The 24,445-nt window shown below is 44.2% G+C and overlaps 1 protein-coding gene across 6 annotated transcripts in view; it reads right to left on the bottom strand.

The window, feature by feature from the left end:
* Positions 1–9: 9 nt before the first annotated feature.
* LOC105022160 (serine/threonine-protein kinase WNK1-like) overlaps positions 10–24,445 on the bottom strand; it is a 44,479-nt gene continuing 20,043 nt past the window's right edge. For 4 of the 6 annotated variants that reach the window (XM_010890350.5, XM_010890351.5, XM_010890349.5 and 1 more), the window contains exons 3-27: positions 22,550–22,722; positions 22,189–22,409; positions 20,373–20,530; positions 18,560–18,648; positions 18,138–18,357; positions 17,850–17,951; positions 17,361–17,736; positions 17,074–17,225; positions 16,131–16,208; positions 15,829–15,864; positions 14,819–14,944; positions 14,518–14,613; positions 14,329–14,402; positions 14,031–14,190; positions 13,769–13,885; positions 13,443–13,571; positions 13,285–13,336; positions 13,059–13,202; positions 11,174–12,129; positions 11,001–11,051; positions 9,086–9,702; positions 8,786–8,979; positions 8,470–8,619; positions 3,450–3,658; positions 10–3,263 (exon numbers count right to left, since the gene is read on the bottom strand). In XM_010890350.5, coding sequence (XP_010888652.2) covers positions 2,868–3,263; positions 3,450–3,658; positions 8,470–8,619; positions 8,786–8,979; positions 9,086–9,702; positions 11,001–11,051; positions 11,174–12,129; positions 13,059–13,202; positions 13,285–13,336; positions 13,443–13,571; positions 13,769–13,885; positions 14,031–14,190; positions 14,329–14,402; positions 14,518–14,613; positions 14,819–14,944; positions 15,829–15,864; positions 16,131–16,208; positions 17,074–17,225; positions 17,361–17,736; positions 17,850–17,951; positions 18,138–18,357; positions 18,560–18,648; positions 20,373–20,530; positions 22,189–22,409; positions 22,550–22,722 — 5,076 coding nt within the window. In that variant the 3' untranslated portion in view covers positions 10–2,867. The remainder of the gene's footprint in view (positions 3,264–3,449; positions 3,659–8,469; positions 8,620–8,785; positions 8,980–9,085; positions 9,703–11,000; positions 11,052–11,173; positions 12,130–13,058; positions 13,203–13,284; positions 13,337–13,442; positions 13,572–13,768; positions 13,886–14,030; positions 14,191–14,328; positions 14,403–14,517; positions 14,614–14,818; positions 14,945–15,828; positions 15,865–16,130; positions 16,209–17,073; positions 17,226–17,360; positions 17,737–17,849; positions 17,952–18,137; positions 18,358–18,559; positions 18,649–20,372; positions 20,531–22,188; positions 22,410–22,549; positions 22,723–24,445) is intronic. The other 2 variants (XM_020040292.3, XM_020040291.3) reach the window with 2 other exon arrangements.

Below are 24,445 nucleotides of genomic sequence, written 5' to 3'. Positions count from 1 at the left end.
AGCCAGAGAAAACAGACAGAAATCCAAGAAAACAACATGAAATAACTTATTTTAGTAATTTTAAGTGATGAGAGAATGTGCCAAGAGAATCTTCCAACTACTTGAGGATAAATAACTACTTACTGTTAATATGATAAATTACCATGGGCTGTACAGTGGATTGGTGGGTTGTGTTCTAGGTAAGTCTAAGTTCTAAAATCGGTTAACATGCAAACTTCCAGAAATGCAGATATTGTAAGACTAACTGAAACATTTGCCTGTGACAGCTGTGAATGGCAAACCAACATCGGCACTGTGGACTCAGAGCAAGGCAAAGAATAACGAACAAAGAAAAAAGTAGGATCTAGGGTTTCCCAATATCAAAACACTTCGTCAAGTCAGTAACAACCCTCGGTATGTGAACATATCCATTTCCCATCACTCCCTATAAAACTTGAAACATTGCATATTCTGCATTGCAGTAACTTAATATTCTCTAGAGAATTTAGAAGTTGTTCAATCCAGGCAAGGGTAGGTGAGGTGGTAGCTGTAGTGAGGGGAATGGCACTTATCATGTGAGGTGGCAAAGGAGCAAGGAATAGTGCCAATGGGGAGAAATATGTTTAGTTTTCTCCTCTACGTAAAACAAGTGCTGCTGTGCAACACTTTTCTGATTGGTTCATTCAGGAACTCCCCAAATCGCCCACCGTATTCCATAACCAGTATAGGATATACAGCTTACACACAAAAAGAAACGCTGTTCTGCTGATGACTCTAGATTTTTAATGCAAACCCAGTGTGCCCTGCTGTCTATTAATCAGTCGTGTGTAAGAACATCACTTGTCTCTCTGGACACAGACTTCTAGTCCATTTGTTATAACCTCCACATTACACATTTACGTTTCTGAAACCGTTTCTGATGGACCTCACAGGTCCGTAGTTAATCTATCTTTCAGTCACTGGACTTAAGTCCGTCAGAACAGCGGGGCTCAGTTAACATGGTGGAATTTCTCTTAGTGAGGATGCAAGGCACTAAAGAGTTACATACGTTTACAGGGCAGTCAGTGTATACTGTGGGAGTGGGTTATAGCAAGACTAGTACTCTATTGTGATGGAGCAGTATGTGAATAATTATTTCATATGCAACCCTTTTACTTTATAAATATATACACAGTAAAACAGAAAAGGACAGGTTGTTGTATAAGAGCAGAAAAAGCAAAGGACTACTCCCTTGTGTTACTGAGTACAATAGTAACCCTGCAATTGCACTTTTATATTCCTTTAACTACACGTTGTTTAACAACCTTTTATAATAATTACAGTGAAACAACATCAAAATCTGATGGCTGAATACAAGTCCATAAAGAAAATCTATTTAGCTTTTTTATTTAAATATACACAAATGAACACAAAGAGTAACCCTGACAATGTCATGATTTGAAAACAATAGGAAATAAGGTTGAGACATTTGAGAAGTTGTAATAGTAAGAGGCTATCATGCACTGTTCAATCTCTAGATAATATACCAGTAGTATCCATTGATAGCATCCATATGCCTCTGGAATGTAAAACCTTTCTAACCAGAACTGTGCAGAGGGCCATAACTCTGGTCAGAGTCTGACTGCAGTTCACTAGGTGAGGTGAGAGACAACTGACAATACAGCTATGGTCTCAAACCAAAAGCACACTAAAGATCACAGTAGCTAAAGCCCAAAACAGACCACTGACAGGTTTCAGTCAATGAGTCTAACCAATCACTAAGGTGTAAACCCAAATCACTCATGGTTATTCACGTCAGGCTAAATCCAAAACATGGACACAAAAGGTGAAGTACGAATTGATAAACACCATCTACAAAAGGGTCCATACTCACATTAACATAAGATGGTCTCAAACACAGCCAGTCACAACATCACATCGGACCAGCTCAGAGGGTATGAGCGTAAAATATAACCATGGAATCCTTACCAAATGTATCGGTATACAAAGATATTTTGGGGGTTTAAAGGAGAAGTTCACTATTTAACAACTTCTGGGCTGTTTAAAAAAACTGAACCATGTATTAGTTTCTCTTGGCCCATAGACTACTTCAGTGTGCAGAACCATCTGACAACAAGTTGTAAAACGGTGAAATACTTCGGTAAGGCCACTGCTCACTCCATTACTCACGTTGCTATTATTGCATCTTACTGTATTGGCTACCCACTATAACCCTCTGACAGACTTTCATTTACCTTTCTTATAATTCTACCACTTCTATCTTCTACATCTTTACTTGCCCTCTTCTTTCTTCATACTTTTACAAACATGTTACCCACAATTAATATAGCTCACCAAGACATCTTACTATAAAACACCCCTGAATCTCAACCAGAGATTGGAGGCATGTGTGTTCGCAGGGTTTCTCTCCACCTGTGAGCACAACTACACTTAAGGCCAGGTACAGTCAAGAAGTTTCCCCTTCCTTACCCTCTACTTCAAGGGAATGATCTCACAATGGTGCTTTCAACAAATATCTTCTTTGTAGTTGGTGACCCTTGGTCCATGGCTTTTTTTGGACCAGCCCAAATGTCAATCACAGATTGATTCCACAGCCACTGGCAGACAGAAATGGGCCCTGGTATGGGTAAAGGTGTGATTAGTGTGCTATGGGTATGTATTGCACTCTCCCTCACTCCAACAGACAGATGTCTTGCTCGGTCTGAACAGACTTAACCACAGTCTCCTCTCTGATCTCACTTCATATTTTTTCTTCCACCACACCAACCAGCCAGCCAGCCAAACAAAACATCAGAGAGTGCTAGTGGTTTTCCTATGGCTCTCCTCCAATCTCCCTCAGTCCCCATCAGCCCAGCCTGACTAACCCAGGTCCAGGGCAGCAGGTTGGGCTACGTAGGCCTCAGGTTGGGACCTCCGGGGTTGCTGACAGGTTTCTGGGTGGCTCCCATGTGAAAGGCCTGTTGAAGGGGAGCTGAGGTTGAGGAGGGCACCTGGGGCTGGTACTGCGCCAGGGGCTGGGTGGGTGCCAGGAGACCCACCTGACAGGAACCTGCACTTCCTGGCCACTGGGGGGCACTGTAGGGGGCTGTTCCATAGCCAAAACCCTGGGAAGGCGCAGCCAAAGAGCCCTGACGCTGGCATAGGGGGATGGAGGGGTTGGTGGTGATGGGTAGATGAGCGCCTGTCAGGGCTGTTGCAGTGGTGATAGGTAGGGTAGGACAGAGGTGGCCAGGGGCTGAGAACTTCCTGCCCATGTTAGCTTGTGGAGGGATGTGTAGAGGGATCTGTAGGAGAGGAAGAGCAAAACAAGGCGAAGATACTGCTCAGTTCAGGTACGTAAGTAAACAATGTGGGATCAAAACCACAATGAATAAAGTAAGAGGGCACACATTGCCAAGTAAAACAGAAGTGGAAACGCAGAATTAAGTTGTAGATGTAAATGCACAAGTCTTAAGATGGAGCAGCCTTACATCGTGTCCAGGTCCCTGGGCTGGCCCCTTGGGTCCTTTTTTGCCCTGGGAAAGGATGATGGCATCTCGGGCCCAGTTGTCAACCAGCAGGTGCAGGTCATCTGTGAATGTGCCCTTGCGGCTCTGTGTTAAGGCCGGGGCTACATTAGGGCCTGATAGCTGGGACTGACTGGGGTTCGCTCCGCTGTCTGAACTGGTCCCAGTGATTCCTGGAAGACACAGATGTGTTAAATCTGGAAATACATTTTGTTCCTGAATTCCACTATCTAATGCCTTGATTCCATTATTATTTTAATTTCATTTCATTTATTTATTTTTTTGCTGCAATTTTGGGTTACTGCATCAGGGTTAGCATCAGACAAACAAGCAAATAAAGTGGTGTGGTATGCAAAAGTTTGGGCACCTCTTGACAAACAATGTGATTTTTTTATTGAAAATATGTAAAGACTGGCTCTCTTGGGCATGGAAAGAAATTTCAGCAAACATTAATGCATAGTCACTATTTATGTAAAAACTTAACCAAAATTGTGGTATGTGCAAAAGTTTGGGCTTACACACACGCTTTTTGTAGTCAGACAAAAATCTTTCAATTCTTGTATTTGGGATTTATTCCCCATTCTTCCTTGCAAAAGTCTTCTAGTTGTGCAATATTTCTGGGCCATTTTGCATGCACAGCTCTTAAGATCTACCCACAGATTTTTAGTAATGTTTAAGTCAGGGGACTCATGGCCATTCCAAAACCTTCAGCTTGAGCCTCTTGAAGTTGTTTACGCAGGATTGAGTTATGTTTAGGATCATAATCCTTTTGTAGAAACCATCCTCTTTTCAGCTTCAGCTTTTTTACAGACGGTGTGTTCACTTCCAGAAGTTGCTGGTATTTAGTGGAATCCATTCTTTCCTCCACCCATGCAATTTCTTATTTGTATTGGCTCAAACACAACCCCAAAGCATGATAGATCCATGTAATGAGGACGTAAGTAAGGTTTTCTGACTCTTACATGAAGGTCTTGTTGGTGCAATCATCACTGCAAAGTGGAACAGTGAACCACCACTCCTGAGTCTGCTAAAACTTCCTGCAGTCAAATCGAGGTTCTGATTTGCTTTTCTGACCAGCATACGAGCAGTTCTCTGAGGGTTTTCTTGGTCTTCCAGATCTCACCTTGACCTCCACAGTTCCCCTAAACTGCCATCTCTTAATTACATTTCACACTACGGAAACTGCAGGCTGGCAATGCTTTGCCATCTTCTTGTAGCCTTCCCATACATTGTGGGCATTAATAACATTAATTTCAGTATTACACAGCTGCTTAGAGGAACCCATGGTTTCTGAGTGTTTGCACAAAGTCAGAGTATTGGTAAAGTTTTGAAATTGGCACCAGTTGACATGTCCTAATGGCAATTGTTGTCAATAGGTCTCAGGCCTAATGAGCTGATTGAGGTCTGAGGCCTTGTAAAAAGAATCAGAAACTTTGGAATTCTTAGTGTGCCCAAACGTTTCCACATGTCATAATTATTTCTTTTTTAAAATTTTGTTCAATTTATGACATAAATAGCGACTGCATTAATGTTTGCTGAAAATATTGGGTTTCTTTTCCAATGTCCTAGAGAGACTGTGTTTTAATAAAAAAAATCACAAAATGTTTTTATCTGTCAAGGAGTGCCCAAACTTACTGTATACAACTGTACTATTTCAACTGACACCAAAAGGAGGTAGTAGTACCGACTACAGGCAATACAACTTAAAATAAAGAACACCACAACACATTAGTTGAAAGGAGGAGTCAATCATCATTAGATCATTTATTAAACATCGGATACCATATCCTCTGCAATGTATTGTTTCTTTTGGCTAAACCATACCAGATCTTTACATAAGAAGTACATTGGCAAAGGCTCAACCACATTTTGAGTAAAGTAAGTAAAAATCCCATCAAATAAAAAACATACATTTAGATGGCTAACTAATAGGTATACAGTGCCTGTAATGAAAACAATGACCATTAATTAGTCATTTTCAATTTCAGAATGATTTAGTTTCAGGTAACTATATTGACTTGTTCTGTTTAAACAGTTGAACTTAAAATAGACAAAAGAGGAACAGAAAAAAGACTAATTGTCTGTATACAACTCTAAGAACATTGGTGGTGGGAAAAATATCTATACCTATACATTTGTCAATGAACATAAACAATAACATTTCACATAGCTACATTTCTTTTGCAAAGTTCTATCAAGTGGACTAGTTGGGAGACAGAAAAATGTTTCATTTCCCTCACTCAGAACTGCTGGTCCTGGGTGAGAGAGATCTGTGTTTCAATAGAGTCCAACACTTGATTTATGAAGTTAGACATGTTGGTTGCAGTTTTTTCAATGAAACATAAAATGCTTCACTTCTGGCATACTATATTTAGCTACTGAAGCTTGTAGCCAGGGAAGTTTTAGTTCATCCTCAACTAATCTTAAATAGTTTTGTCCCTGGCTGTACTGGAAAACACAGTCTCTCCTTTGTGGCAGACTGCGTCTATAACCACTACGATGTTGAACAGTGGATAGTCAGTCACTCAGATATCTGCTCTTCATGGCCAGCTTCACTTACATGGTCCGGGAAAATAAGTGAGATGTTTGTAGAGCATAGCTTTCATATACAGATTCCCCATTGAAAGCGTTCCCCTGCCTCCCCAGTATTTAAATAGTCCTACATTATTCTAACCCCGGGCAAAATGCATTATGAGAGGGTTTTCTCTTATTTTGTTGACCAGGTAGTCAGTTATACCAGAAGCCTACAATATTCAGGTTAGCAGCCCAGTGGAATAGTTTAAACTGACACAGGCCAATGCCCCTCCATCTCCCTGGGTTTGAATCAATGATGTTTTGCAATCCTGGCAGCCTTCTAAATTCTGATTCAGAGGGTTGTGATAGAATCAAGACTCTTAAAATATTTTGTGATATAAATCCTGGGACAGTATGGAACATATTTATAAATCTTGAAAGGGTCATCATTACATTCATATTGATCTACTAACTTACCGGAATAGTCATAAGAATTGAGCAATTGCTAGCGAGTCTGCCAAAGCTATTTCATTTCACAAGAACATCTTTTTTTCTTTCATGGCAAAACAACATACTTGCTTTCATTCATTTGTGAATGACATTGATACAATAATAATCAAGAAAGGTGACGATAACTAACTATTTAATCAAGTGAAAAGACGAAAGAATCGTGTAATCTAACAGAAATAATTAATAAATGTCGTCGCTCTCAATAGATTTGAACTCACATCTTCCACGAGAGGCACTGTCTTTAACCACAACGCCATGGAATTACACGTTTCAGCAGTCACTAGACGCCATTACGTATGGTGTTAAACTTAGTAACGTTTCTTATAACGTTTACCTCCACCACAAATAGCATCTATTAACTGTATGGCCTTTGCCACTGGCTGTTTGAACAGCTTATTTGCCATTCGTGAATGAAACTGATTCAATACTGTATCAATATAGATGACGATAACAGACTTTTACGTCAAGTGAAAAGACGAGAGAATCGTGTAGCCAGCGAAGTGTTTGACTATCCTGAAGAAATGCAAATACATAATTCAAAAGAATCCACCAGAAATAGTTGCAATATAACAGTAACCTAGTGATGGCCGTTATTCTAACAGCAGGATATTATGCTAGCAGCTCTAACTCAGATTTTCTTTTTCATAAAAGCCATCATTGAATTATATAAGGCGATATAGTTATCTAGTCTGTCATTTTATGTTTCATGTCAGTTCCAATGTTGTTCTTGTCCTTTTTCTACATACTAGATTAACTATATGGCCTTCTAAATGTCAATGATGGCTTTTATTGTGATAATGAAAATCTGAGTGCTGCCAGCATAATATCCCGGTGCTAAAATAACGCTAATGAAGCCTCGTTAGGCCATCACTACAGTAAACAGTTTCATTTTAGGCTTCCCGTAGCTACAGAAGGTAGCTCTTTTCCCACTGGCCGTTTTAACAGCTAATTAGCCATTTGTGAATGACATTGAGTATCTATCAATATAGGTGACGATATATTTACTTTTTTGTCAAGTGAAAAGACGAGAGAAACGTGTTGGCAGGGAAGTGTTTGTCTTTCCTGAACAAATCCTTCCATCCACCAGAACTGTTTTATTTCAGACTTCCTATTACGTAGCTACATAAAGTTCCAGCTAGCTGAGTTTTTGTCTGTTCTGAACCTCAGGCATCATGTGTGTTGACTGCTACAGGAGTCGAACGCAGGACCTGTTTTTCCGTAGCCTGCGCCTCTAACCACTATGCTATTTTACAAGGGGTAGTCAGTCAGTCACAGACGGACAGACTCAGTAAGAGACATTCACTCTTCTAGGCCGGCTCCACTTACGCAGCCCGGCAAAAACTAAAACCTAACAATTACCTCACAAGCAGATCTCCCCTCCCTCACCCCACTCATGGTGACTTTCTTTGTAATGTTTTGCACATTGTGCTAAATGAGATACAAAAACAACATACTACTTGAGCCCTTAGTCACATCTTAAATGTTAATTAAATCTTAGACAATCCTCAATGGACTATACTTAGTCAAAATATCGTAGCAGTCCTACTTAAATGTCAAAGCATCCTCCAGAAGTCCAGCCAAGCAATGCAGCTTTTTTTTCACAGTGCTGGGACCAAGAACTCTGGCTAAAAAACACATTTAGTTAATAGGTGCCTGATCCGGCACAAGAAGTTGAAAGAGTGCTACATGACAAAGGAACTCTTGTAGACATTCCCTCCCTGAAACCAGAACAGTGCTAGCCAATTTGCGCTGCACTTTGTATGACTAGGTTGATATGGCACAACCAAGGGATGAAGCCAGATTGAACTGGCAAACTACGGCTACAGAACTCAGAATATGGCTCACCAATTTCTCGATCAAGCTAGCCTTCTCAATTGAAGAGTTATCATGTCAAGGTTTGATGAATATTACTTGTCATTTATAAAACTTAGACAACAGGACATTGTCCGGGCCCACTTACCCATGGTGGAGGTGCTGAAGCTAGGCAAAGAGGGGGAGGATTTGAGGTTCTGGAGGGAGGTTTGGCTGCCTGATTCAGAGACACCAGCTGTGGGGAGAGTCGTCTGCTTAGGAGGGGAGGCTTGGGGGCTTTGGCCTGAGACTGGAGCTCCTAAACACACCAAGACCAAGCAGAGAGTTGAGGAGAGAAACAACTAATCACATCACATTTACACTTTCCGAGATAGCAGCCATTTTATATTCATTACCATTTAGCAGTGCACAGACAGACCCTCAATAGATAGAAAATTGGACTGACAATTCAAAACACCTGTTACCTAAGTGCAGGGGGCTGGGCTGGCCACTGCTTCGGGACAATTTGCTAGTCTTGCTCTTGGGCCTTCGTCGTCCCCCTGCCATGGCCACAGCTGGGGAGAGGACAGCCGAAGGAGGTGGTTTACCCAGCTTGGTGAACAGAGCCTCTATCTCCTCCTTCTGACGGGAGTAGAGGGTCTGAATCTCCTTCATGTGTCTGGAGGGTAGTAGGACAGAGAGATAGACAATGTTTACCTATATTTACAGTACAGTCACAAATAATCATGCTTAGTTGATCCTTCACTGTAAAAGAGATCCCATACTTCTCTCGAAGGCGGCTGATTTCCATCTGGAAGGCCTCATCTTCTGGTCCAGAATCGTCCTCGTTGTCGCTGCTAATGTAACTGTGAAACAAGTTGTTGTTCATGGCGGGATTGCAATTTTGGGGATCAGACATCGTTGAAGAGGATGGGCCGTTCTGATGGAAGTGGCTAGATGCTGATAGGTCTGTAGGATTTGCTGTCGCTGGTGTCACTGAGAAACGGCCCACTTTAGAGGCGGAGCTAAGACTGGCACTGGTGGACACCCGGAAACGTCCAATGGTGGTGGGCTGTGTTGGGACAGTAGAGAGACCATCTACAGAGTTTCCTCTTCTGACCCCTCTGGAGAGGGAGGAGGAGCGGTGGAGAGTATTCTCCGGACTGGAGAGGGAGGAAGAGGAAGAGGAGGATGAAGAGGAGGAGGATGAGGGGGTGAGGGAGGAAGAGGAGGCGATGTTGAGAGGGTCTGGAGTGCTGCTGTTGCCTGCATCTGATGCAACGGAGACCTGGAAGCGTCCCAATTTTACAACCCCTGTGGCGGGAGGGACAGCCCCGCTGCTCACTGGAACGGTCTCTGGACTCGGAGCTCTCTTCAGCTGGCCGTCTTGACTTCCCACAGGCTGTAGGAACAAGACACACGTTACTTCTATTTAATATTGTTCTCTAACCAAATATAGTATTGTCTTACCATCTCATCTTTTTTGTTTTTGCCGGACCGTGTAAGTGGAGCCGGTCTAGTAGAGTGAATGTCTCTTACTGAGTCTGTCAGTCCCAGACTGACTGACTAAGTGACTGACTGACTGACTGACTGACTACCCCTTGTAAAATAGCATAGTGGTTAGAGACGCAGGCTACGGAAAAACACGTCCCGTGTTCGACTCCTGTAGCAGTCAACACGACACCTGCGGTTCAGAACAGACAACAACTCAGCTAGCTGGAACTTTATGTAGCAACGTAATAGGAAGCTTAAAATAAAACAGTTCTGGTGGATATAAGGTTTTGTTCAGGAAAGACAAACACTTCACTGCCTACACGATTCTCTCGTCTTTTCACATGACAAAAGTCAGTTATAAGTATATTGTCACCTATATTGACAGATACTCAGTCATTCACGAATAGATAATTAGCTGTTAAAATGGCCAGTGGTAAAAGCCATGCAGTTCATAGATACTATTTGTGGTGGAGGGAAACTTCATAAAAAACATTTATTTATAGGATTTGTTCAGAATCGACAAAAAGTTTGCTGGCTACAACCTTCTGTAGCTACAGGAAGCCTAAAATGAAACTATTTACAGTAGTGATGGCCAAACAAGGCTTTATTAGCGTTATTTTAATAGCAGGATAAATCCGTAAATCCGGCTGAACTAGGCTTGCCTGGTTTCTTGTTTTAACTCTACTTTGGGTAGGGCCCTACCTAAACATTTCACTTGCCTACACCTGCTATTTAGGAAGACTGTGAGAAACAAGTGATCATTTCACACACAGAGACAGACAAATAACTCTGGGACATTCCTTGTTTTTGTATCCCCAGCAGAACTGATGGCTTTGATTTGTTGCGTTGACCAGCAAAATTGGCGCCTACTCAAAATATGAACACAAAAGGGTAACTTGCCTGTGAGGAAGTATAGATAAACTCAGTAAAAAAAAAAAAAGATTGGCTACAATGTTGCAAAATGGCTATTAATTCAGGTTATTCGCAATTAATTCAGGTAGTTTTGTGGTACCAACCTGCAAAGTATCAAACTCACACAGAAACCACCACGCTGAACACATTCAGTACTACTAACTTTCACAACTAAATGTAACTAATTGAGAAAAAACAAGCACACTAAAACAAACACTGTTCAAGTAATACATTATTAATATTACTGCAAATAGACCATACTTCACATCCCAAAAAACATTCCACAAGACTGACCTGGTTTGGTCCTGGGAATGGAGGCAGTTGCTCAGAGGTAGGTGTCCCTGCCTACTCAGAGCCAGCAAAACAAAGCAGAACAGGAACATGTCATCATTACAAAACTGAGGGTAAAAAACACCCAAGTAACAAAACAACTGCAGAAAGAGTAGAGGAAAAAACAGTCACTGTACCTGTGCTCTGGTGGCTTGACCAGGCTTTTCTGAGGGTGCCTGGGCGAGTCCCCCTGGAGTGACATCCTGTCCAGGGACGGAACTGGTGACTGAAGTGCCCTGTCCCCCTGCAGTGAGGGACAGGTTGGAGGGGGGCACCAGGGCTGCACCAGGTGGAGGGGAAACTGTTTCTGTGGGTGGAGAGGTGGTCCCCGTGTTGCCAGCCTCAGCGGAGGAAGTGTCTTTAAAGAGGGAGCGTAGCTTCTTATCCAGGGCATGGATGTCATCAATACCAGGGACCTTGGATTGGGACTCTCCCCCATCGGAGTCCACAGGCTGGGAGGGCTGGGTGGAGGGTGGAAAGGGGGTCAGGGCCTGTGCCAAAGGGACGGAGGTAGGGACTGGCTGAGACTGGGACGAGGAGGGCTGAGTGCCAGGTCCAGATGAACTGATAAGTTGAGAGGACTGGATAGGAACAGGGTTAGCGGCAGACTGCTGTTCTGAGCTGGGCACAGTTTCAGAGTAGCAGGGTGTAGCTCCAGAGACAGGAGGTACGGGGGCAGAGGCTGGAGGCAGGGAGGCCGGGATGTCTTGAGACGCAGCCAGGGGAGTGGTTGTAACTGGGGCAGGTTGGTAGCCTGGCTGGAAATGTGGGGTTGTATCAGTGGTTACAGGGGCTGGGGTTGGAGACACCCTCCCAGTGGCAACTTGACAAGGGGGAAGGGAGGAGGACCCAGAGGGGATGACAGAGACTGGAGGTAGAGTTGAGGATGAGATGGTGGGGGCTGTAGGGTCTTGGGGAGCCAGGAAGGGAGGGGAGGAGGGGCGCATGCCAGCCTGGGGACAGGGGACTATGCTGGGGTGTGACTCTGCTATGTTGCTCATGGTAGCACGTCTCTCCCCATGCATCTGCCTCATCTCAGTGAAGGCCTGCTGGAGGCGGCCTGAGGGGGCTGACAGGGACAGACCCAAACTCACTGAAACAGAGATAAAAAAGATTCACTTCCATAACCTGTATCCTTACAAATATCCTCATGAAGCCAATGCTGTGTTTCCACTAGTGCCAAACACAGGTTTTTTACCCTAAAGTTTCCACTGACACGGGCCAGGGCCAGTCGACCACTAGGCCATGGCCAAGCAGCCCGGCTCTCACTGGGTGCCAAGGCCCGGACTGTAGGACTTAGGGCGTGGTTTGCAGATTGACGTGTGACGTGGTGTGAAAATGCATGTTGTTCTATACCAATGGCAATGTGTAGCATAATTTGCTTAGTCTTTAGGTTTCTCGTAATGGTTTTCATCCAATCTAAAAAACAGATCCCTGATAAAATAAAGCAATAGTACAGGGCAGCAAAGACGGAAAGAGTTGGAACGACCGAATGTGGTACGATACCTTTGACTCAATAGAAAAACGGAGCGCTGAGACAGAGACGTAAGCTTGCAGAACCTAACAACGCAAAATTACCTCAGAATCCTCCCAAATCCTTCTATTAAAAGTAGATAGTTTTGACAAAATACTTAAACTAAATAAAATGAATGCATTGGCTAACAGTTGCAGTGTTATGAGTGGAGAAGGAGCCGGTTGGAGGAGTTTGTTACATTACTCAACTTCAAATGCGGTACTGTAAACAAACTGAGCACTTATTTTTATAAGCGGAAAACTAAATTACGTTGATAGTTTACTCCTCCCTCCCCACCGGAGCCCTCCTTAAGTTCTTGGTACCAAATATATCGTGGAAACGGAAAGTCTGGAGCCAACATTAACATAAATCACCAGTGTGACCCTGGTACCTGGGTAAACCACCAGTGGAAACGCTGCACAAACGTACTAACAATCCCCAGGCCAGGTTTCAGAGTTCTCAAACATGGTTGGAAGTGGGGCACTACGACCCAGAGTTCCACTCATTACCTGGTGGCAGCTCGTCCCCAAACGAGGTGTTAGCAGAGCAAGGGCCAAAGAACTGTTCCCTCAGACGGGACTCTGGGACGGGGCTGACAATGAACCTGCGACCAGCAGAGTGGACAACCTGGGCAGCAACGCTGGGAAGAACACCTGGGCGGAGGTAGAGGGTAGAAGGATGAGGTGATGTTTAGACAATCGTTTTCACTAAATGGTTGTGTGTCAAGTTGTTTACCAGGCAGAGGAGTGTGCATGTCAGACTGCTGTGAGGGGTCATCTATCACTATCTGTGTAGGGAGAAGGACAACAGCATGTCAATTAAAGGCTTCCCAACAGTCCGTTGGCAGGTACAGTAGTGAAGGAAGTGTTGCTGTGTGCTGTCAAGCATGGTACCTGAGTAAATGGCGGTTGAGTGTAGCCTTCTTTCAGGCCCTCTCCCTTATCGTCCGCCATTTCGATAACCTCACGAACCTGCTCAATGAACAAATCACGTTCGCTCTCCAGGATGAACTCACTCACAACCTGAGAAAAGGACAAACAAAACTCATACCCACAATTCATGCCGATTTGTTCCAGATTCCCAAATGACAAACAGAGATATGAAATAAATTTAAAAAATCCTTTACTCTTGACTCAACAAAGCTTTAGGAACTTGAACAAAGCTTTTTGATAAAGATTAATAGAATTCGGATCAGCCCTTGGTCATTTGTTCTAATTACCATGATCGCAGCAATCTCATCAGGATTATCTCCATCCAGGTCAAATTTGAAGGTCACCATCTTCCTGTTGTGGGTCTCCAGCTGGCACTCTGCCACCCGGTCCCCCATGTTAGAGATCTGAAACAGAGAAAGGCAGATCAAAACACGACCAGACCTCTGTAGATGGGGTAAGAGGCCAGACATCTGTAGACAAGGATTCCCTGAAATTCCAGATTGAAGACTCCCAAGAATCAGAAAAAGATTGTAACCATGTAACTCATACGTTGAGAACATTGAGCTTGGCCTTGGTGGTCTTCTCGTGGTGGGAACGACTGCGTACGGAGCGCCGCTGATGCCGCTTGATCATGGACCGGCCCTCGTGTCTACCTCCTGACACGCCCTCACAGCCGTCACTCAGGCCAGACGCTGCATCTGACAGACAACTGGGGGGAAGGGACATGGATCAGGTTTTTGCATTCACTGTGTAGACATCAATTAACACAAATATAGCTGGATTTTCAATAGAACACAGTCAATAGCAGAAATGTCTGCTCAGGAGTAAAGCTGTTGTCATGCCTTACCCCTCCACAGACTGAGGTCCCACAGCTGTCTGGCCTGCTGTTGGCTCGCCTGCTTGAGAAACACTCACAGGGGCCTGAAATGTGTACACAAACAGTCAGAGAGAACAGGTTTACTTGCTGTTGGAAGGGTCTGTAGGCTCCTTAACCAACTAAGCAACATGAACACACATCCCGCTGGCCTGGATGTACCTGCTGCACAGATAGGTTTGTAGCCTGATAGAGGAAGTAGAGGTGCTCTGCGTTGATTGGAGGAGACAGGATAGGGCTAGGTTCATTGGCCCATGACTGACAGCATGCAGGAAGAAGCAGCAGCATGCAAGAGAATGAAAGTGCAGAGCCACAGAACCGTTATTCAAGAAGCAGAAAATAAAAAAGGATGGAAAGAATGGAAAAGGAAAAGAATGAGGACACTACATTAGATGGAATTCATGCTATTTGGTGATGTAGCATTAGCCGCAGTGCAAGCTGGGGTTGCTGGTTGGTGTCTCACCTGTGTTTGCTGGGCTGCAGGCAGGAGTGGTGATGGTGCTGAGCTCTGGCTGTGAGGTGCACTGATGCCCTCTAGCTGTGGCTGCTGCAGGTGCAGGGGAGGAACAGGCTGAGAGGTGGGAGGCACCTACAAGGAAGGGGAGCAGTGAAGATTAGAAAAATCTAAACATTCAATCTCCCATTCCTACATAGAAGACAAACAAGACTCTGTCCAACATCCATATCCCCAAGGCACCTACCCAAGGGACCATTGGCAGCATAGAAAACAGCCTCAACAAGCTTCAGTTCAGCGCTCATAGTATGGATTTAACACTCCCACTGAGGACAGCACATATACACCGGCCTCCAGTAATACTGCACCCTTGGTACATGTTAGCAAAATGGCCTGGATAAAATATATGCCCTTGGTCTTTCATTCAAAATATTCACCAAAATCGAATCTTAAAATAAAGTAACAATTATTGGGGGGGGGGGGGGTCCTGCCAAAACATGTGTGCCAGTTATTGACAGCCACTGAAATTCTGATGAATTAGATGTAAATTAAGTATATTCCCAGTAATTTTCACTCGTAATGAAATAGTCGCAATTTCTATTTCATTACAAGTGATTAGGGACACTTAAGTGGTAAGCCATGACTACCTGTTTCACTGGGGTATAAATATTAGTTGACACACAGGCCAAATAATCATAGTCATTAAACACTACGGGAAAGACCAGAGAATACAGCAATGATGTGTGAGAAAAGGTTGTTGAGCTGCAAAAATTAGCAAATGGCTTTAAGAAAATAGCTCAACGATTGAAAATCCCCATCACCACTATCAGGGCAATAATTAAGAAGTCAAAAGCAACTGAAGAAGTTCATAAATGGCCTGGAAGAGGACTTTCTGTCCTTGCGAACGCTTGATATTTACCAAGGGTGCCAATATTAGTGGAGAGCACTCTATATTGACAGGGCTATGGGAGAAAGAGCTGAGGGAAGAGGTGTGTGTTTCAAAGGGACATTTTATCTACCTTAGTGGGGAGCGATGGGTGGTAGTAACCTCCGTACTATAATAAAAAAAACAGTAAGAGATAAGAGACCGACAAGCAGAGAGACCGACAAGCAGAGACTAACCAAAGAAAGGAGCTGACAAAAGGAAATTCTAAGCAGAAAGTGATTTAAAAAAGGAGAGCAGAAGAAAGAATGCAGAGAAAGAGGGTCTTCCATTATTTTGAACAACAGGTGCATATTGGACCTTGGGTAACATCACACAGAAACCTGTGATCCAGACTAATTCATGTGTCTGGGTCTATGCTACGATGGTGATATGTACCTGTTGTGGAGCCCCAGGTGCAGGTTGGGAACTGGGAGGCCCAGAAACAACAGCGGCAGGCTGGGCACCAGAAACCACCTGACAAACAAAGGGAGGAGGATTAGTATTTTTCTATTGTCTATTCCACTTTCATGCCAATAAAGGCCTTTGAATTAGAAGTGAATTTAGATTCTATGATACACTGTACATACAGACACAGGAGTTACTGTTACTTTAAAGGGATAGTTCGTCAAAAATGCATATTTTTCTGGCAAGTCCACTTGCCAAAACGATATTCCTGAATACACAGTCATTTTTTCAAACATCCAAATCTATTATTCAGCTCTGTCCCAGTCTGTAATTAGCATCGTCTAAATTCATGAATGGAAACCTTTATCGCAAAGCTGCATTGCAAGCAGAAAACTACTCCAAAAAAAAAAAAAATTTACTGTACACTTCTCTCTCAAGCAAATTAAGTCTGACTGTCCGAGGTGAATATGAAAGACAGAATAGGTAACTCGCTTTCTAGCTAGCAAATACTAATTTTGGTTTACTGTGCATACACTTCCCTAACAAACACTTGGATTGATACAATTGTGAACAAAACTGACCGGTAAACACAGGAAGTACCCATTTATCTGAATTGTTAGTTTGCGAAAATGTAAACTTTATTTTTAGGAATACAACACATGTTCTTTGAGGTAAACAACACCACCTGTCTTAGTTTGGAGTGTTTTGAAGTAATTTTCCGCATGTAATGCAGCTTTGTGATAGGGGTACTCTACGTATGGTTTCCATTCATGAATTTGTACGATGCTAATAACACTAATTACTGACTGAGACAGAGCTGAATAATGGATTGTTTTAAAAAATTACTAAGCGGTTCATCGAAATAGGATTTTTGGATGAACAGTCCCATTAAGATCACATTGAATACACTGTTTGCCAAAGGAAGGACACTCACCATGGACTGCTGGGATTGGTTGGTTTGGACAGAGGGCGGAGCCTGTGGGTATGTGGCCTGTGGTTGAGGTTGCTGATTGGGAAGAGAGCTATATGACACCACTGGCTGAACTGGGTGGGTCTCTGAAAGGATGGAAGAAACCTGAACTCGATCTGTAATTTGATTGGTTGAAAGGATGGGCAAATAATGGGAGAAGGTCAGTTGATATAAATGCTAGATAAGACTAAACAAGGTCAATTCTACAGAGCCTTGAAAGCAAAAACAGATGAAAGACTAAGGCAACAGACCTTTCTCAGTCTGTTGAGGGTCCAGCTCTGGAGCCTCCAACTCTGGATGCACAGGAGCCTGGGACGATAATGGGACAGAGAGCGGTAGCTGCCCTGTAGGCTGGGGTATATAGGAACCCCCCTGTGCTGTCTGGGGGGGCATGTATTGGGCCATCGGCAGGTTGGCCTGGCCTGGCAGCTGAGTGGGCTGTGCTGGGACATAGGAAGCAGCCTGTTGGCCTAGCTGGGGGGCTGCCTGAGGCTGGGCTGGTTGTGGGGCCTCTAGACCAGACTGGACCCCTGGTAGTGGTTGGCTCGGCTGCAGTTGCTGTTGTTGCTGCAATTGTTGTTGGCCCTGCTCCTCCTCGAGCCTCCTCTTCTCTTGCTCCTCTCTCACCTTCAAATAAATTACAAGAGGTTAATCTCAGTTTCATTCATTTCATTGAAATACCGCACAACTTAACATTCACCCAGGCTTTAGAACAAAGACTCCATTGGGTGGGAAAGCACCTGTTGCCTCTGCTCCCTCTTCCTGCTAATCAGAGAAACCCGGTCCTTGATGGCTTTGGCCATGGTCTTATGGTCCCCTTCACATACATATCCAGACTCCACCTGACAGACAGGAGACCAGGGCACTGTTAGGACTCAACACATTCACAGCTCTTCAGTCTAGAAGTTGTTTGAAAATCAAGGATTCTTAATTATTGGGAAAGATGACAAACAGTTGTAAAAATCAGCCTCCTCCCTATGTCCCTGGTCAACACAGCCGTTTGGAACACGGTTCATTGGGGCACCCACCATCTCCTGGGCCACGTCCTCCGGGACATCCTTGCTGAGGTCAAAGGAGAATTCAATGGCCTCGTTGTCTTTGTACTTCCCCTTCAGTTTCTTGATGTCCTCTATCCTCAGCCACAGCTTGATGGCCTCCATCTCTCCGTCATCCTCCTCAGCCAGCTCCACACGCACCCCTGTCTCCTCCTGGAAGAAGGCATGGTTCAGCAGGTCCTTAATAGAGTACCTGGGAGACAGGCAGAGGGGATTGAGAGAGAGACATGACTAGTTAAATAAATATACATATTGTAAAAAATGTGTATATCAAATCATGTATTACGTTCAGAAGGCGGATGCATGAGTGTGAATATTCTCATTGTATCTGTAGCTGGATATGACACTTAAATAATTATAGATAAGTATTCTAAATGAGCAGAATGTAATCTGACCTCTCATCCTTGTTCTGTCGGATGCATCCCTCAATGATCTCCTTCACTTCGGGAATGGCCACTTTGTCGAAGCTGCCAGGCTTCACCCCCTATAAGACACACACAGACCTTCCAGTCACATCCCACACCCTACCAACATTCTGATTCCGTGACTCTTAACTTCCTGGTCTACCCTAGGTTAGGGTTCGTGGGGCACAAGCTTACGGTTGGAAATCATTTTATTGGAACAGTGAACAACTATTCAGCTGCAGTGCATTCTTTATCTAATTAATTCTTAAATTTTTTTTGCAGGTGTTCATACTAAAGTTGGGCAAAAACAAAACTGAGGGAGAACAGTAAGTTATTGAATGTGTGTATTACTGCAAGAATCAGTAGACATCTAGTGCCAATGCTCATGCTGGGAAAACAAAAATGCTAACAAAGCTGAGCCTCACACAAAACTATCTTTCCTGTAGTTTTGTCTTGGCAACAAAGTGCCAAAGGTCACTAAAAGGTCCTTCCCTTGTTTTTTCCAGGATTCTCCATACCTCAAAACTAACTTGTGTGTGTCTCTCAAAAAATTATTACACTGTCAATATTTCTACAATGATCTGTGGCTCAAAGCAGCATTAAACTTTTGTAGTCAATTGTAAATCCCCCTGAAGGGCATTGCCGATTCTGTGCTGCTACAATAACACATTTTAAAATAGACATATGGCCCTCAGACGCAGTAGGAAACAACCTGGGGAATTTTTGTCTCTCAAATATCTGTGACGGAAACACCTGACCCTAAGCTCATGTATCGTACAACCAGCATCAGAGAAACAAGAATACTACAAGTGAAAGTTATGGTGACACTTCTAAGTGTGGCTGGGGCTGTTTACTTCTGGGAGGGAGATGACTGGTGGAGAGATAAAGGGCTAACATTAAGAGAGTTGAGAGGAATGTGCGTTGATCAGGGAAGGAGAAAAGATGGAACTGAAGAGGAGGTGATGAGCAAAAAGAGACGTGTGTGCAGGCGAGACCAGAGATTTGGCGCCCCAGTAAGATGTGCGTTACGATATAGTTACGCACATCTGGTCTCATAGCAATAAGCATGTCCTGTGTATACCGATTCCTGAAATGTATGTCACCCCTACCAATTGTACCAGTTTTTGGTTCATGTAAAGAGTAACCTCCTGTGTCAGGGGGAGCAAACAGGACGGAACATATTCTAGCTTCCAGTGTAGTTAATCAGCTATATTGCTGAAACCGGCAGGAGACATTACATCATGACCACCAACAATTTTGTGTGAAAAATTTCTTAGTGAGAAATAGGTTCTCCTTTCAGGTCTTTCTAACCAGAAAGCATACAGTTTGCTTGTGTCCCTTTTGAATCCAAGCCAAGGCCTAGTTCCTTTATCAGAAGGAAATAACTGAACCGTACAGACTCCCCTACCCATCACACGCACTAGAGACCACCAGGGGAAACAGAACAGACCTGCAGACTGGGGTGGAACCAGGCCGGGAGGGAGGCGAGGGAAGAGATAAGGGGTAGGAGTGAGTTCTTCACACACCAATCCCGTTTCTGAACTGATCGTTTTTGCTAAAGGTTGAGAACCAACTTGCAAAGAAGTTGTCGGTGAAACAGACATTTGTGCGGCTCGCTGATACGCATATTTGCATTATTGCTTTGTGAGGTCAAAACAATTACGCAATTGCAAGTTAGAAAAATATTGATCTAGAAGGTGAATCCTCACTGCAGAAACCACAAAGTGGTAGAGCGGATTATGTTGGCCCACTCATTTTCGTGTTAGAAATAAACATTGGGAGAATGGGGGCAAGGGAGACTTACACTAGTGACTCTGCGGTAGATCTGTGCAGCGTTCTGGCACTCGGAGTATGGGTACTCTGAGGTGGCCATCTCCAGCATGCACATCCCAAAGGCATACACATCCACTGACTCGTCGTACTTCTCCTCATACATCTCAGGCGCCATGAACTCAGGGGTACCTTAAATCAAATACAACCATTCAGAACTCTGTCTCTCTGTGTCCGTCTCCCTCTCTGAGTGTCACACCCCAAATGCTCCTCTTCTCCTCTAACCAAGAGGAAGAGGAGGAGGAGTGACTCGTCCGCTGTTGTATTATCCGGAGTAGCAGAACCTGCGAGTAGAGAAAGACAGAGGGGAGGAGAGAAGGAAAAAAAACAAAAAAAAAAGAGGAAAGGGAAAGGCAGGCTCAGTTAGACTGTAGTGAGACTGGCACAGGTTTCTCTGTGTAAGACCTGGTTATCTGGGGAGGGGACACCTGCTATTAGTGGTATAAGAGACGGCTGGTGTACAGAACACACTGGAGGGGAGGGGGCAAACTGGTGTTAAGACACACCAATCACAACCCGCTATACCAATCATAATGACGTTAGTGAGTTAACTGGAACGCCAATGGTCAGGGGCCTCAAAGAGCAGGGGAAAAATGGAAAGACTAGCCATGGAAATAACTTACCCTTCACAGCTGAACACAAAAATACATCCTGTTTCATACAAACCTACTTGTGAGTAGTCTGACTTACCTGTCAGACACCTAGGGAGAAAGGTGTTATGGCAAGGGCTGAGAGAAGCTTATCCCATAGCTAGTTACAGTGGTCTGGACACCAGTCTAACTCAAATGGCAAATACTTTGTTTTTAATCCTCTGGTGGTCTTACACAGAAAAACGAATGGTCATTTGAAAATCAGAGTTTGGAAGATGTGTGTCACAGTGCACTCGCACACTTACCAGGCCCATAACAGCGCATACTCACTGACAGCAGTACCCTATTAATTCCTTTACTGCAGAATGGGACACAGCTGAGGCTAGAGCCTACCGTTAGAAAACATACCCAAGAATGTGAAAGAAAAGAAAAAAAAAAAAGAAAAAAAAGGCTGATAACGGAAAAGAGGAAAGGGGGAGGGGCTTTCCAGACAGACAAAGAAGCAGATATTATTTTTCTGTGCTTCCTATTTTTTAAGACAGACAAACACAGACAAAAACCTGTGGGGGGAAAAACCCTTCAAAAGAAGAGAGAGACAAACGGCAAAAGTTATTGGCATCACTGGCAAACAGACCACATATTTCCAAACCACAGAGCAAAGACCAGTCTGAGAGCAAACAGAGAACCAGAGGCCATACCTGTAGCCCTGGTAAGACTAGCCTGGCAGTTAAGGCATGACAGGTGGACTGAGATTCATATTTCACAGAGAGACGGAGAGATTAGAGGCGCTACTTACTCTCAGTAGGAGCCTGACACAGTGAACTTTCACTTTGTGGAGGAAAAAGAGAATGAATTGAATAGGATCACTGAGTAAATCAGTCCTGGTGTACTCGCTGTCATGAACGTGTCAACAGTTTTAGGGTCTCCCCATGACATGGGCTCCACTTGAGCTGTGGTTTGAATAGAGAGATGAAACATTGTGGTCTGTTTTCCAACCACATCGTCAGTAAAAAAAAAGTAAAACAAAAAGAAAAGTTCAGAAAGCAAACCCTAGCAACCTTAACCACCCACCCACCCACCTCATGACAACCTCCTGTTCAACCACAATAGAACACCCTAGCACAGGACATCCCCTGTTGGAGTGGAAAGGAGAGTACAGCAGGCTGTAGTAGAAGGCAGCAAGTGGTATTGGGCTCTTACCTATGACACTCTTGGCAAAAGAGGCCCTCTTCAGCGTGGCCAGTCCCAGGTCTCCTATTTTGACAGAGCCGGTGGGGCCCGTGATGAAGATGTTATCACACTTCAGGTCCCTGTGGATGATGGGAGGGGCCCTTGTGTGGAGGAAGTGGAGGCCCTTCAGGATCTGCCTACACCAGCTCCGCAGAACCTTGATTTTCATCACCTTGAAGCGCTTCAAATACCTTCACAACAGGATGGGGATGGCCAGGGTTAACAATGGACATCACAGATAACCTTCAACACATTTCGCTGACTGAGGTGCCACGTCACAGGAATGCGGTCAGTGGACTGTTGTTAAAATCAGTGCATAAGCCATACTCACGTTTTCAGTGTTCCGGAGGTCATGAGTTCTGTGACCAGCACAATGCACTTCCTGCCTTTAACAGGGGCCTCCCAGGAGTCGTAGAAGCGGACGATGTTGGGATGCTGCAGCCCTTTCAGCATGCCCGCCTCCTCCTTAAACCGCTGGCGCTCTGACTTGGACAGCTTCCGGTCCTGCGGGGGAAGGAAATGTCAGTGTTCAAAACAGCCTTTGGGAATAAACACAGCAGGTCTACCGCGCAGAGCTAATTTAGCTCACAGACAATACGGTACATACATCTTATTTATAAAAGGTCAACTAAGACGGGAACAGTAATCTTTAAAGTGAAGTCAGAATGACAGTTGCTTTCCTATCTTCACACCAAGGTATGAAACACTGGAGCAATCATGTTGCTCCTTCTTACAAGAGTGAGGATTTGGGAAATGAATTGAAATCTTACTAAACATTAGTCAACATGGCAAATTTTGCTATGTCAAATTATATTTTTTTCCAGAGACAATGAGGGTAAACTTTTAGGGTCTTGCTCAGAGATTGAAAATGTGCTGTCGTTCTCTTTGGTGGTAAGAGGAATAGGACCAAGGACCTTTCAGACTCTAGAAAGTTGCACTAACCACTAGGCCACTTTGCTACCCCAGTCAATACAAATATAAAAGTTTGCAATTTTTGCTAATACGGGCGATTGTTAATGCGACAATTGATGGGTCATGTCCCAACTCCAAGGAAACGTATCAAATATGTAGAACTGAAACAATTTCACAACATGAAAAAAAAATTATGTGCATGCCAACATACAGGCCATGGACACATTTCTGCATGTGGAAGTGACATTAACGTTGTGGGCGGCTTGGCCAACATTTCCCTACCAACAGAAAACAAAGAGCCAAAGCGATGAGAGACCAAGACAGAAGAAGAATTGTAAAATACATACACCAAGCCAAAATCTAAAATGACCTTGACTAACACTGATATTTTAGTATTTTAGCAGATACTCTTATCCAGAAAGACAACCAGGAAAAATGTGGGTTAATTGCCATGCTCAATGGCACAGCAGTTTTCAACCTTGTCAGCACAGCTTTTTTGAATCAACAATAGGTTAGCATGTCCTGTGCGACAGGCCGCCACCAGGTTAGCATGTCCTGTGCGACAGGCCGCCACCAGGTTAGCATGTCCTGTGCGACAGGCCGCCACCAGGTTAGCATGTCCTGTGCGACAGGCCGCCACCAGGTTAGCATGTCCTGTGCGACAGGCCGCCACCAGGTTAGCATGTCCTGTGCGACAGGCCGCCACCAGGTTAGCATGTCCTGTGCGACAGGCCGCCACCAGGTTAGCATGTCCTGTGCGACAGGCCGCCACCAGGTTAGCATGTCCTGTGCGACAGGCCGCCACCAGGTTAGCATGTCCTGTGCGACAGGCCGCCACCAGGTTAGCATGTCCTGTGCGACAGGCCGCCACCAGGTTAGCATGTCCTGTGCGACAGGCCGCCACCAGGTTAGCATGTCCTGTGCGACAGGCCGCCACCAGGTTAGCATGTCCTGTGCGACAGGCCACCAGGTTAGTATGTCTTGTGTCACAGGCCACCAGGTTAGTATGTCTTGTGTCACAGGCCACCAGGTTACCGGTTGTGGTGGATGTTTAATAATTTTTAAAATGCATTTGTGAGTGCAAACCCGTGGTCAAGTGCTAACACTCCCAGAACCATGCACATAGGGAGCTGGCGGAGATAGGGTGGAGATACTTGCTGGCTAAACGAGCAAAGTAATAAGAAAAATACAGAGTTGGCGGATGGAGTATCGCAAATTTGACACAAATTGGACAATTGAAAATGAGATCTTAGGATTCAACTCTTGTTTTTATCAGCTTCTTTGAGTGACCTTAACTCTGAGGAATTTAGTACCA

This window comes from Esox lucius, chromosome 19 (genome assembly GCF_011004845.1).
Source record: "Esox lucius isolate fEsoLuc1 chromosome 19, fEsoLuc1.pri, whole genome shotgun sequence".
Lineage (NCBI taxonomy): Eukaryota > Metazoa > Chordata > Actinopteri > Esociformes > Esocidae > Esox > Esox lucius.
The sequence above is the reverse complement of the archived record's forward strand: the minus strand, read 5'-3'. Positions and strand labels throughout refer to the sequence as shown.